General features: G+C 38.1%; 1 protein-coding gene and 1 pseudogene across 1 annotated transcript; one reads left to right on the top strand and one right to left on the bottom strand.

Moving 5' to 3' along the window:
- Positions 1-1,294: 1,294 nt before the first annotated feature.
- Positions 1,295-3,652, bottom strand: LOC131402365 (olfactory receptor 5M5-like). The gene is made up of 2 exons (XM_058537171.1): positions 3,557-3,652; positions 1,295-2,414 (listed from the first exon to the last, which is right to left on the bottom strand). Exon 2 carries the CDS (start codon positions 2,386-2,388, stop codon positions 1,480-1,482), a length of 909 nt encoding a protein of 302 aa, XP_058393154.1. The 5' UTR covers positions 2,389-2,414; positions 3,557-3,652; the 3' UTR covers positions 1,295-1,479.
- A 10,407-nt stretch (positions 3,653-14,059) lies between these two features.
- Positions 14,060-15,108, top strand: LOC131402345 (olfactory receptor 5M5-like; annotated as a pseudogene).
- Positions 15,109-15,367: the final 259 nt, after the last annotated feature.

The following is a 15,367-nucleotide window of genomic DNA, read 5'->3' as shown; positions in this document are numbered from 1 at the left end:
GGACATACACCCGAACAAAAAAAAGAGGAATCTTCAAATAGCATCAAAGCATTTAAAAATACTTCACTTCATTTGTAATGATGATCCAAAAACTTCAACAAGAAATAAGAATCCATTTTGCACCCAACAGATTGGAAAACATTTTAAATGTCTGACAATATACTACGCTGACAAGATTGTAGAATCAAGGGCACTCTCACACTGCGTTGGCGGGAGAACAAATTGGTAGAGGGATTTAGCAATATCAACTAAATTTAAAGATGTTCATAGCTTATGACCCAGACTTTACCATCCTAGGTATATATTCGAGAAGAATTCTTGAACTGGTACATATTCAAAAGTTTGCAAGAGAGTGTATTGCTGGATTTTCATATTATCAAGAAAAAGGAAAAATGTATTCATCCATCAATAGCAGAGTGGATAAGATCTATTGTGGCACATTTATATATCAGCATAGAAGACATCAGTGAAAAATGCTGCTACACGAATCAGCATGGATAAATCAAACAATATTTAATGAAAAATAAAATAAATTGCAGAAGGACACATAGAGTGATTTCATTTATATCAAGATTTAAATCTAGCAAAATAATGTTATATAATTCTGTGGATACATAAACACCAGTAAAACTCTGCATAGGGATAAATAACATAAAATTCATGTGACACTTCAATGCAGGAAATGGAGAAATGAACAGAATCAGGCAGGGAGGACTCAATTTGAGAATATCTGCGTATCTGAAATGTCAGAAACAGACTTGGTGTTGTGTGAAAACTTAATAATGATTAGTTATGCTTACATAAGTGATCTTTAATTTTGTATTTTTAGCTGTATGTTGGAAACACTCCATAATAAAAAATTAACAGGTGAAACCACAAAACCAGTTTTATGATGGGGATGCATATCGTTAAAAAAAAAGATCTTCTAAAGGAAATTTGCCATTCCATGAAAAGCCTATGAATTCTAACGACATTTCTTAGAGTAGTAATCTGAGATACCAATAGATTTTTCATTGCTATACAGTTTGCATAAAAGGAAAAAAATTCACCTGACATGGTTGACAAGTTTATTGAAAATCATTTGGAAGTCATTAAGTACTATAAAAATATAATGGATGATATTTGTCATAGCATCATTTGGTAATTCTGTCTTTTACACATTTTAACCAGTATGGGTGTTATGGATGGAATCATCTGGTCTTTATTGACTTTACAGAGCAATAATGATGCTTTCTGGTCTTTCACTTTCTATGCAGCATTTTTTTTTTTAATTCTAAGAGATGGTACGGTAAACACTAGTAAATAATTTGACACATTCTTCCAAGACTCATATGCAAATTATAAAAGACAAAAATACTCAATAAAATAAAATGATTTGTTAATTTAAAATGTTCATTAATTGGTCAAATAATATAGATTTATTACATATCTGTGAACAAAATGCCTACTTTATTTAGCAAACAATGTCTTTTGGATCACTTACGTGATTGCTGTTTTAACATCTTTGTTCCGCAAGCTATAGATAAAAGGGTTTAACATAGGACTCACGAAGATATAAAAAACAGCTACAATTTTCCCCTGTTCCACAGATGCCTCAGAAGGGGGCCTCAGATACATGCAGAACAATGTCCCGTAAAAGATGATGACAGCCGTCAGATGGGACCCACAGGTGGAGAAGGCCTTGCGTCTCCCCTCAGCAGAGCGCATATGCAGAATAGCTGTGAAGATGAAAATGTAGGAGATGAGGATGATGGTGAGAGAACAGGTAAGGTTGGAGCCAGCCACTACAAACATGGCAGTTTCTTTGACATGAGTATCTGAGCAGGCAAGGACTAGGAGAGGAGGGTCTGCACAGTAAAAGTGGTTGATTTCATTGGGTCCACAGAAGGAGAGAAGAAGCATCAGGATGGTCTGTGCCAGACCATTTGCAAAGCCATAACTGTAAGGAGTAGCAACAAGAGAGAGGCAAATGCATCTGGACATTTTGCTACCATACAGCAAGGGTTTACAGATGGCCATGTAGCCATCATAAGCCATCACTGTGAGCATATAACAATCTGTGATCCCCAGGGCAATGAAAAAGTGGAATTGTATAAAGCAACCAATGAAGGAAATGGTTTTTCTTTTGGATAAAAAATTAACCAGCATCTGAGGAGTGACACTGGTGGCATAACAGAGATCTACAAAGGAGAAGTGACTGAGGAAGAAGTACATTGGAGTGTGAAGTTTTGGGTCACTTCTCATTAAAAAAATCATACTCACATTGCCGATCACTGTGATGAGGTAGATGACTAGGAAAACCACAAAGAGGCCAGGCCGCAACTCAGCGCGATCTGTCAGTCCCAGGAGAATAAACTCAGTCACTATTGTGCAGTTTTTCTTTAACATTGTGTTTGCTTGGCTTCAAGTGAGGTCTAAAGTAATGGAAATAAAAATGCATTTGTCTTTTGTCATTTCTCCATTACCCTCAACATGTCAGCTAATACTTCTTCCCCTTCTCTCAAACTTGCAAATACATGTTACATAAGTAAGCATGTGATTGATGTTTTCAATATCTAAATTAACATAGAGTTCCTTCATGTAAAGACAGTCATATTTTTAAATGCTTTTCTGCAAATGTTTTCATATTTGAAAAGCCTTTATGTTTTCTGCACATCTTTATCATATTTATTCAATTATAATTTCCTCAAACACTTTCCTTAAACGTTGTTTTCCTTTGAAATTGTAATCTTTTGTTTTTCAGTCTACCTTTTGATGTGGTATCTAAAGCATCTGTCATTGAGACCAATCTGAGCTGAATGGACTTAGGGCAGTGGAACTGATGTATGGCATATATTCTTGTAAAACTAGGATCTGTCTACCCACCCCTGTAAACTCAAGATCATTCTCAAGCTCTTCCCTCTCCCCGAAACATATGTCCATTTTCCCCACTCTAATCTACCTCAGGTGGCCATGATAGCAACAAATTTTACCTTAACTCTTAGGTCTCAGCTCAGGATCTCCTTTGTTTTGTATATTATTACCCAAAGAGAAAAAATTGGTTCACGGGGCACAAAAGAAAATCTTAGTGTTTTTGTATGAAAACAGAAATTTTTACAATACATAAGTTATATACCCATATATCTATCCATATATAGAAAGAGAGAGAGAGAGATCAACAAACATAGACCGCTGTAGGTACATACATATATCAATGGTATTCAACGTTATTGTTTGGGACTGGGGGCGATTAGGGGAAAAATAATGTATTAAAGGGCTCCCTGGTGTGGCGGGAGATGATAACGAAAACAAGGTTGACAAATATCCCCAGATCATAATGATTTTGTTGTAACTCTACCACTTTTTAATTCTTGCAAAAATTGAGAAAAACTCTATAAAATGAATTCAAGTTCTCTACAACATGTAAAAGGTCATACTGAAATCATAATCATAGTACACATACAACTGAGACAGTACATAAGACGTCACGAAGTGCATCCCCCAATGTTTCCGCAGAATAAAAGTGACCACAAAGACCCTCATGGAAAATTCTGTATTTTCGTTCAGTAACACATACCCAGGTAGGACAACGTTGTACTGACTGTCGTTAATAGCTACAATGCCAAGGATGGAAACAGGTTACTTTGTAAGGCACTTTGTAAATCCATCACTCCAGATTCCTTGGTTATTGCATTTTCCTGTTCCGTGCATGAGATTTGGACTTATTGACTAGGGTAAAAAAATGTAAGACAAGTCACCTAAATCAATAAAATCATTTTGTGTTCTTTTTTTTATGTTTGTAAGATCATTGTCATAACAGACATATTCTCTTTGGTGCTGGGATGGTATTTTTAATAAGTATCTATTTACTGAAACAGTCATCAAGAAATAATTAATATCAGCACTTATTTTTTTACTGTGGAGAAATGAGGCAATGTGAGCAATGAACATCCCATATAATTTAACTGAGAATTATACGGTAATAATTTTCCTTTAAAGAAAAAGAACACAACACCCTACACGATTTGAGCAAGGAGACCTCAGCGAGAAGTATTTGCATATGGACAGAAGTGGCTCTGGGAAACCCGAGGCTTTACAGTCATGACATTCAACCTCACCTTGAGAATCTCTCATGTAGATGTTTGCTGCCACTACCCATTCACCCAAAGAGTCTAGAAGATTGATCTTTAGCTTTAACATGTGTCACGTCTCCTTGGCGTATCGTTGTGGTTCAATTGGCAGTGGAAAAAGAAATTTCCAGAAGGCATCTTCACGAAATGCATTTTGAATTAATTTTAAATAATTAATAAAGATTATAAACCTAGAAGTGACCAGTTCTCCATGAAGGGGGTACAGATCACTAAATGATATGATGCGTATAATTATAAAGAGTAGCATTGTTAACTGGGAAAGAGTTAATACCACTCCCTTATTTTTCTTCATGAAGCGAGAGAGAGTAAGCATGGTTAGCTCCTGAGAGTCAGCAGAGTGTAACAGTTACTGGGGTCTGCAGCCAGACTTCCTGGCTGGAAATCTAACATCCTCTAATTCCTAGCTGTGGGGCTTGGGTAAGCCATTCATCTCTCTCTGCCTGAGTTTCCTCACGCGTAAAATTTGGTTATTAATAGCAACTTCCTTCACGTGTGGCAGTTAATCCCAGTAAAACTTTTAAAATATGTCTGACATGTATTGAGCACTTAATAGGTTGTAGCTACTATTACAATTTGGTGAAAAATGCAGGTCTAGTCTAAAACAAGACTCAACATCAAAGTGTGAGCTCCTTGGGGACAAGGAGTTTATCTAATCTATAGCTACAGCCTCAGTGACACCTAGAACAGTGCTTTCCCAAGTGGAGGTAATCACTAATTATTGATGGAATGATGTTCTCTTTGGTCTAGTTCCCTTTCATGATAAGTACTGCTCCACTGCGCATTTGTAAATACTTGTACTCTGAGAGAATAGTAGAATTTAATTCAAGATATTTGCTAATTCATCAGAATATGTTTCAGCTCATTTTATTTTTATTGATTAAAATATTTATTTCAGATTCCAAAATATATTTTAAAAATACCTAATCCTACCTGTGAAAGAAGAGTGATTTCCCAGTGAGAACATGGGTATAAAGAACCTGAAGACTTGTAATGTCATTGTCACATAGGGACCAAATCCCTATGGTTTAATTATTTCTAGCAGAAAGTCAGACTATGAACAACCACTCTCTTTTTATTCTATTGAAAATTGTAAACTCATTGAGAACATGATTTTTGCCCACTCCTGGGTATCATCAGGGACTCAAATCTCTGAAGAATGATATAGCAATGGGATTCATTATTTATTTCAATTTACGCCTGAATGTCTTAACATTTTTTGACTTGGGGGAATCATTAAGTTCTCATGTTTACAACATATAAGATAGAATAATGCATGGTATAGGGAGTAAGTTTTGGAGTCCAGAGGACTATTAGAAGATAAATAAACTTTTGTTGAATTTGGAGTTGTTATTTACAGATTCCGAGTCTCGTGCTTTATTTTTCAATAAATATTTTCAATTCCTATTTTTCAATAGGAATAATAATACATAACTACAGGAATATTGTACATATGTGGATAACATGGATGTGCTAATGATTCTTCCTTGGTCACCCTACCCCAGCCAGACCTATTGTCTTTTTTCTCTACCTTGCTCTGTCCACCTGGAGTTTTACCCTTAGGGGTCTCACCAGTAGAGCTCCTTTGGTGTATAGTTTTCAGCTGAGTTTGACCAATGGGAGAAACCACCAGGATGTCACAAGTGGGAGGAAAAGAACAAAGTAGCTCAGTTTCCTTCTCATTCTCTCTCAGCTTCACAATGAAGGTGCTCAAGTGGCTGCAAACTTCCAGGGAAAACTCCTGCAGAGGTGTGTGTTGGGGTGGCTAGGGACTTTCTTCCTGGTTCTAACTCTCATTGGGCTCTGGCGACATATGCCACTGCCCAGCCATTTCAGGACTAGGGGTGGAAATTGCTTTCTGCAATTAGCCTCCAGGTGCTTCAACTGCGTTGACTGATTTCTTTAACTTTGCTTGTATTCTCTGTCATTTCCTCAAATTCTCTTCAGTTAAACTGTTTGCATAGAATTTTGTTTTATTCCAAGTTCCTGACTCAGGCCAGAGCAGCACATAGTAGTTTTTAAATAAGTGTTGCAGTGGAAGTAATAGCTATAATCATAATTATTGTAATAATGATTATTTATTTTGATAAAATTTTGGGGATATTTCTGGGTTCACCATTGTTGGAGCTTAAAGGGACTATTGAATCATCTGGATCCTGAATCAACTGAGGACGACACACAGGAGTCAGATATTTAAACTCCTAGCATTATCAAAGGTAAACTTGGATTTGAAAATCTGGCTTAGACATACTTTTCTGTTTCTTTCCTCTGAACTGAAGTCACCTACACAAGCAGAGCAGTGGGAAAACTTTTGTTCCCTCTTTCCCTTTCCAGAGCCATGACCAGTCAGCGTGTCTGATTGACACCCGTGTATCAATCCCACAAAGAAGAAGCAGATGCTTTGTATTGAAAAACCAGGCAGCTGCAATGATCCTTTCCACAATTTCACCAATCTCCATTCACCCTACTGAGGTAGATAAGTGGGGAGCTTAGCGAGAAGAATGCAAAGTTTCCTCTAAGACCTTCCCCTCCAAGGTCATTTAGAAGCCTCCGCCTCCATCCTTTGTATCACATTTGGCACCCTCTTTTATCTGCTTATGCATTCCAGAAATCCCTGAGTCTTCCTAGATTTCCTGCTCTCATTCCCACTCCCTCCCATAGACTATCTCATCTCCATGACTTTTTAAATAACTCAAGTCAAAATTCCCCACATGAAGAAGGAGGAGGAGAAGGAGAAAGGAATTACAGCAATAGAGAGGAACTTGAGAAAAGCTGGCAATGATGCTTTGCAAGTATTGATAGGGGCCGGCCCGGTGGCATAGTGGTTAAATTTCCGCGCTCTGCTTCGGCGGCCTTGAGTTTGCAGGTTTGGATCCTGGGCGCAGACGGGTGCATTGCTCATCAAGCCATGCTGTGGCAGCATCCCATGTAAAGTAGAGGGAGATGGGCATGGATGTTAGGCCAGGACCAATCTTCCTCAGCAAAAAGAGGAGGATTGTAGCCCAGGGACAATCTTCCTCACACACACACACACACACACAGACACACACAAAAGTATTGATAGGTCATTTTTCTTAAAATCTTACAAAATTTTATTGATTACTTTCTTTAATAAACATTTCAACTTTGGGGAAATGCTATGAATGGGAAGTGCATGATGTGAGGAAAAAACTCATAGGCTCTTACCACTTTTTGTCTCCTGCATCACTATCACCCTGGTACCAGACGCAATCATTTTTGCCTGGAAACTATGAAACTGTAATAGCTTTTAGTGGCCACCCCTGTCTTCTCCATAAGAAATCTATATATTCATACATTTTCACAACTGTCTGAAACATGGCTACCCATAAATATAATTACTCGCTAAACATCTTAATGAACCCATATGGTTTGGCGTGTTTTCAGAGCCAGCCCAGAAATATCTAAGAGAATAATATTTGATTTGAAACCTCTCTCTGTCTGTGTCCTTGAAAAAAATTTTTAATGTCTCCAAGCTAGAGGATTTTTATCAGTAAGAAATAAATTATAATATCTCTATCACCAGGATATAATGAGTTACATAAACTTTGTTTTTCCTTGGTAGTGAATACAGATATGCATTTAAAATGCTTAGCACGGTGGTGGCTGGTATCTAGTAAATGCTCAAGAAGTGATAGCAGTTATACTAAGAGAGTTGCAAATGTGTTCGCTCTACAAGCAGTTGATGTGAAGAACATGTGGAAATGCGGCTTTTTACATTCTCTGTAAGTGCTCTGCTCTTCCACAGGACCCCCATCCCGCTGAGCAGAGATGCGGGGAAACAAGATTGCAAAGAATGTTTTCTACAGTGAATCCTCCATAAAAACAACTAATTCTATTCATCCAATCTGAATTTAGGAAAATCCAGAAATAATTTCAGCTACTAAAGGCATGTCTACAGAGTTTATAATGTTGAGGTTGATTATAAAAATATTTGCAGGGTCATCAACAATGGACCGATTATCATAGATTTGTTGAGCAAATTCAAATTTTTATAATGAACATAATGTATCACTTTAGGTGAGAAAACACAATTTTTTAATGTATTTCTTCTAACCAACATACTCAACGAAGGATTTGACAGTAGCATGACTTTAGGACTAAGTGTTATGAAATATGAGATAAATTATCATAGTAGAACATTCACCCATCTCAATTAACCAACTAGGCAGAAAGACATTTTTTCAGAATGAAAAATAAAGAGTGCATATAAGTTTGTTTTATTTTTTTTTAACTAGCAAGATTTTTGCCCATCTGACAAATGCTTTTATTTATTCTTTGCATGTTCATGGCAACTGGTAATAAATATTGTGCTTGTTTCTCTTCTGTCTTTTCAGAAACAATGTAATGACAAAATATCTTTAATTAGCATATTGCCTGGGTCCTTATGTCAAGATATAATTACATATCACACGGATTTGTGATCTGTGGCTTTCTTTTAAAGAGTGGCTTTGGACTTAGAACAGTCAATAATTTAAATAACTCTCTTGATTGATCTTTCTCTTTAGGCAGACACCCAGTCCTCCACGTTGTAATCCTTTTTCTCCTTTTATAACTTAATGAGGCTCCCGTCACTGGGGAAGGGGGGCTTTGATCTGCGTGCGTAATCTTTGTGCTTCTCTCTGAGCTGCATGGTGGTGTTTGCGCTGCTGTCGCCACCATGGCGAGTGCAGCTGGGGGTCATTACTTGCTCTTGGCTGGACACAGCCTGCTCATCTTCCCTGCTGACCCAGCTGCACTTTGGTTCTTGTGGGAACTACAGACCCCCTGATGTCTGCCCCTCACATTCATTCACAATTGGCCTGGGAAGTCTGCTGTGCAGTACTCAGCTTCACTGGTGCACATGTCCCAGTCATCAAATTTTAGCTATTTTCATAATTCCACGTTAGGGATATGCTGGAAATTTGGAAATTTGGGTACGATCCATGCCACAAGGACACTAAAGAAACTGTGGGGGTATTAACTCAAGTCCAAGTGGGAATGCTTAAGTAAGATGTACTTTATCAAATGCTTAAATGCTTACTTTTACTTTACTGTGGCTACCCAACAAACTGATTCAGAGCTAAAGCCTACAGCAAGGAGATTGGAGCAACCTATCTCAGAGAGGTCTCCTAAGGCCTTAAATTTTCTTTTACTTTTTTCTATCTACTCACTAGTATGCCAAAAGTTGAGGCTTTGGGCTCTTTACTCTCTCTCTCTGTCATAATCTACATTTTTTGTGTGTGTCACACATTAATGGTGGATGGAGTTCAGAAGAGGAAGATTGGCTTAATCATAAGAAAGGTATAACAGTACTATATGATCTTTGTGGTTATTTATAATAATAGTGTTACTATGAACCTGGCCCAAAAGTACTAGGATTTTACTCTGATTTCAAATACTAATGTAGATAAGACACAAAGAGAAAATATTAAGGTAGATAATGTACATCAAGAACCATAAACTAAACATAGCTTTGTATAAGCGGTCCATGCTAATAAATCTATTTAAAATAATTTCATTTAAACTAACATTTCAATTAGATATGAGAGTCTAAAAACTGATTCCCTGCAACTTGGAATTTAATTCATGAGAAGTGATCTTAGATTACTAGTGAAAATGAGATAAATTACTGTTTACATGAAAGACCGCTAATTCACAACCCTCTGCCTAGCATCACTGTTTAGTTATTCATTCAATAACATTGAATTCTTTATTCACTAAATATTAACTGGGCATCCAAAATTTTATACCGATGTCTACAGGGGGTATCAAATGAAATGACACTTATTCTGCCCTAAGAGCACTTACCATCCTGTAAAAGAAATAGATTTATAAAAGGAGTCAAGTACCATAAGACAGGCAAAGAAAACCCCCATGGGCATTCAGAAGAGGGAAAGACTATTCCAGCTGAGGATATGCTGAGCAGAGTCATGGCAAAGATCTTTTCACTATAAAGAATGGAATACTTTATATCTGCCCTAGACTTGATGATCCCTATATCAAAACCAGTACTATGTGTCTTTGCATTTACCAAGAGACACTGTGTGCATCTAATGATTCACCCATAAATTAGGATTCCATCCATTAAGATGTGACTATTAAAACACCTCCAGGGTCAGTTTCAATGATGTCCCAAAGGTGACTTCTTGATGAATGCTTCAGGGATGAGTCTCACAAAGTTAGCCATTCAGCTATAAATCCTTCTACTTTGGGGAACTTTGAGGAGGCTAAGAAATCACTATCCCTCCACAGGTAAGTCTGATAGTTCTGAAAGTCAATAATTCTAAGAAATATTGTTTGATTTCTTATTATTTCCTCTTTTGAACAAAAAATGGAATAAGTAGTGACCCTAAGAACTGCCACATTAAGACAAAATCATAGGCAGACAGATTGCAGACTCTTTCTGGCAAAGATAGCAGGTGACTTGTGATATATTAGGAGGTCAGGCAGGCCTTGTGCCACAGCATCCCTGGCCTTAGTTACAGATCCATTTCACAATACAGCAAAGATTTAGAGTAGGCTTCCACGGTGAGCTTTAGCCAATTGTTGGAATTCAGAAAGTCCATACATCATACTTCCCTTTTTACTCATATTTCTCCTCCAATTCTAGAGCCTTAGAGATTGGCACAAGAAAATATACTCCCACTCCATATGCTTTTAATAATTTCCCACACTTATCATTAAAAGTTTAAAGAGATTTCGCTAAATGAGTGTAAGGTTAAAGTGAAAAGAAAAAAAAAAGTAAATGTGAATATTTTTCCTTCTTCAACCGAAGGGCTTCTCTTAGGTTTTTCTAGTTCACTTTTGTGCTGAAATGTGATGGCGTTGCTATATCCAGGATGACCAAAACAAGTTTACGATGCTTAGTTCAAAGGGAATACAGTTTTCTCTAATATGTTTGTGTCTTTTCCCAACATTTTTATGGATTTTATTGACCTTTCAACTTAACCATCCCATTTGGCCTAAGTTCTCAGGAAAGATTGCATAGGGCTTAAAGATTTTTAGGTTTCTTTCCCCTGCATTGAAGATAGATCTTTAGTTCTTTCCTACAGTAAGCATAATTGTAGCTCTTTTCAATAATTCTGTTATTTGACTTATACATTTAATGAACACCTTCTTTTGGAATATCCTTAGTCCTTTCATTTTCTCACTCACTTTCCACTTGGAATGAGAGAGAAGCACTGAATGAAGAAGGTATCTTAACAATTTGGAAGGTATCCATCTAGTGGAAGTCCATGGCATTGTGGGCTATGCTATGTGAGATGGGACTGAAACATTCTCAGACACCATTCAACACAAATGATCTGCACCAGTGTTTTTAAAACTCTGAATATTTTAATGAGAACGATGAGACACAAGTTGTTCTCCACTCCCTCACTTCAGCTTATAACTTGAAATATAACTATACTAAATCTACTTTCACAACTGGTGTTTCTCCATATGAATCCCAGAAATTAAACCCTGGACTATGTGTAATAAATAATAGAATGACATGATCCTTAATGAGAAAGTTTACTTCCTTTTCCTTCCATTTCTTGAGTGCAAGAAGACTTTGAGATAAGATCATGGAGATTCTCAGAAAGATTCTCTCTTTTCAAGCTTCCTAAAACAACAGAGTACTATAAGAGCTAAAATTAGGGGCTAGGGTATTTCCCTCTTCAAACTAATGGAGAAAAATTTTGTGTACATTAATGACGGGAAGTTCTATACTGAAGGGTACTTTGTCGCAATACCTCAGAATCCACCGTAAGAGGAAGGTGTAACTGATCAGAGGGTAAAACCATGTGATAATAACTCTTTTCTTTGGTTTAAACACGTTGTTCCGATGACCTCATTCAGTGCTTCATCCTGGCTGTGCATTAAAATGATGTAGAAAGCTTGTTAAAATGTACCAACGTGTGTGCCCCACCTGGGACCCAAATGTCAATGTTTTTAAAACTCCCACACCTGAACTTAATGTGAAGCCAGAGTTGAAAACCACGGATCTAAGTGTTAGATTTGTGAATGTATGATTTAATAAAGCAACAGTTATTTTTGAAAGGTGTGAACTTTCTATGTCCTCCTGGCCTTGCAAAATTTGCTGTAGTAATTAAAGGTAACTCATTTTTTTCAGTCTCCAGTAAATTTCCACCTGTTTCCAACAGTCTAACCTGCAAGTTATAAATGTCAGTTATCAAGGTTTTGGTCAGGCACCATTTTCACTAGCTTGTGTTATTAAATGAACCCCCAACGGTGCTCCCTCCTGTACATTGTTTACATGGCAGCTGGAGTGTCTTGTACTAACTCAATCTCCACTAGTAACATTAGGGAGGTAAGAAATCTACATACCATGAAAAATCAACTGATGTGAGTTGGCAAATCTACCTCATTGATTTATTCATTCAACTAATGGATACTGCGTGTCGCCTGTGATTCAGGCACCTGCCCAAGTTCCAAAGGTCTGGGGATATGGCACAAATAAATTTCCTGCTCTCATGTGTATAAATTCTGATGGAGGCAACAGACAAAAAATATGAAAATATAAATTATTTGTGTAAATAATAATTTTAGAATTGATAAATGATACGAGAAAAACAGATCATGGTGCATGATTCACAAGCTATTTGGAATGAAGCTAACTTAGACAAATGGCTGGGCAATGCTTTTCAGAGGAGGTGTCATTAGAAGAGAGATCTAAATGAAGTAATGAAATGAGTCACTCAAAGGTCTGAGGGAAGAACATTCTAAGCAGAGGGAACAGTATGTGCAAAGGCCCTCAGGTGGGAATGTGCTCAGCATGTTCAAGAAACAGTTATAAGGTTAACGTGGCAGGAGAAGAAGGACTGAAGAGAAAGTGGTCAAAGAGTGTGCAGAGGTAGATGGGACGGAATCACTAAGTCCTCTAGGCTCTGCGATGTTTCTTAGAAAGTTTAGATTTCGGCCCAAGTGTGATGGAAAATCTTGGACCATTTCACCAAGTCAGGAACACGATGTGATTTATGTTTATAAAGACCACTGGCTTGCATTGGGAGATAGAGGATTTCACGTGTGGAAGAAGGAAGATCACTGTAGTAGCTTTGGCAAGAGACAATTTTGTCTTAGATCCAACTGGTAGCAGAGGAAATGCTGACAAGCTCTTTTAAGATGCAACGTGCAATATTTTGAAGGTGGAGAAAACAAGACCTCCTGGTAGTTTAGATTAAGGATGTGAAGTCAAAGGTATGAGATAAATTGAAATAGTAATATTAAATATGTATGAGATATAAATTGTGACACTGTACAATAAAAAGAGATTACCAAGAGGAAAGGGCATATTAAGTGAAGAAACAATCCAGATACCGGGTGTTGATTTAGAACAAAGGAGACGGGAGGGACAGAACTCCAAGGGACCAGGAGAGGTTCACTGCTGTCAGAAAGTAAGAAATGAGGTAGAAACTGAACCTGAATAAACACACAGTAGGCTCTCAAGAATTATATGCTGCTCCAATTACAGAAGGTTTGCCTCTGCTGACAGTGATGGAACCAGTCTACAGAGAGTCATCCATTCTCCCTATTCCCCGATCAACAGTTTACGCCGTGACGCACTGCGTGGCAGCCGTGTTTGAGGATCGGGGTTCTGACTGCATAGCCTATTTAGGGACACCAGTGAGCTGAGACAGATTCTGTGTGTGCTAGCCAAGTTAAGGGGGGGGGGGGTTGCAAAGCAGCCAGCAAAGCATGGTGCGTGAATTGCAAAACATGTTTCCCGCTACAATGTCCACTTGCATCAGCACCACCAGCCGCCTGAAGGCATCTCTTGACAGTCCTCCATCTCTGAGGGAAATGGTAACCTATTTAACCTCTCTTTTCAAAACCAGTGTGTTTTAGGGTACATTTATTTTGTCTACTCTTGGATTGCATGCAATTTATTTCTCTCTTTATACCTGAACAATTATCTTGTTTTATTAGAGAATATGAAGATAGAAAAAGTTCCCCAATGCAATGGCACTGAGGCAACTGACTTCATTCTTCCGGGACTGACAAGCCGACGAGAGCTGCAGCCCATCCTTTTTGTGGTGTTTCTCCTGATTTATCTCGTCACCGTGACAGGGAACTTTGGATTGATTTTATTAATCAGAATTACTCTCGGGCTGCAAACCCCCATGTACTTTTTCCTCACCCATTTAGCATGAGTGGATATTTTTTATTCCACTAATGTCTCTCCTCAGATGCTTGCTCATTTCCTATCTGAGAAGAAAACTATTTCCTACGTGGGGTGTCTGATCCAAGGTTTTGTTTTTGTGACTCTGCTCCTTGCTGAATATTACATGCTTGGTGCCATGGCCTATGACAGGTACATGGCGATCTGCGGTCCCCTGTATTACAGCAGCAGAAGGTCCAGGCCACTTTGCATCTGCCTGGTCACTTTCCCCTCCCTCTGGGGTTCTATGGTGGGCACAATGCCGGTGATATTGACCTCTCGCTTGTCCTTGTGTGGACCCAACACTATCCACCATTTCTACTGTGCTGACCCTCCCCTCTTAATGCTGACATGTTCTGACACTTACATAAAGCAAACGTCCCTATTTGTGTCTGCAGGGATTAACCTCACAGGTTCCCTACTCATCATCGTCGTCTCTTATGTTTTCATTTTCATCACCATTATGAGGATTCGTTCCAGTGAAGGGCAGCGCAAAGCCTTCTCCACCTGTGGCTCCCACCTGACGGCTGTCACTATGTTCTATGGGTCCCTATTCTACATGTATCTGAGACCAGCAAATCAGCAGTCTGTTGAACAAGGGAAAATTGTGGCCATGCTTTGCGTTTTTGTGAGTCCCATGCTGAATCCATTTATCTACACCCTGAGGAACAAGGATGTGAAACAGGCTTTGAGAAGAGTGTTTATGAGAAACCGTGGTATAATGGAGAAAAGTTCCATTTTGACACTCTCCCAATGAATACTAAAAAAAGAATCTCAAAAACAATCAAAAAGTATCCCTTGTTGGTTGTGCCTGAATGCAATTCTCTGGAATAAGAATGATGTTCTTTATGTATGCATAGCTTGGCATCAATTGAGAGTCTAATGGAAAAAATGAATGGAAAAGAAATTGGAAATGATGATTGATAGGAAACACAAGAGTGGAAGTCAGTTGTTTTTAATAATGCAGGGTCTTGTTTTCAGTCTCATTCAAGAACTCATTTCCACTTGGTTATTTAGCAGATAAATTCTTCCTTTCACTTCCTAGGTCATCAGTATTGAGTATCCCTGAGCCATCTTGTCA

The sequence above is a fragment of the Diceros bicornis genome, unplaced genomic scaffold, assembly GCF_020826845.1.
Source record: "Diceros bicornis minor isolate mBicDic1 unplaced genomic scaffold, mDicBic1.mat.cur d_74_multi, whole genome shotgun sequence".
Lineage (NCBI taxonomy): Eukaryota > Metazoa > Chordata > Mammalia > Perissodactyla > Rhinocerotidae > Diceros > Diceros bicornis.
Note: the sequence above shows the minus strand (reverse complement) of the source record. Positions and strands in the feature narration are given on the sequence as shown.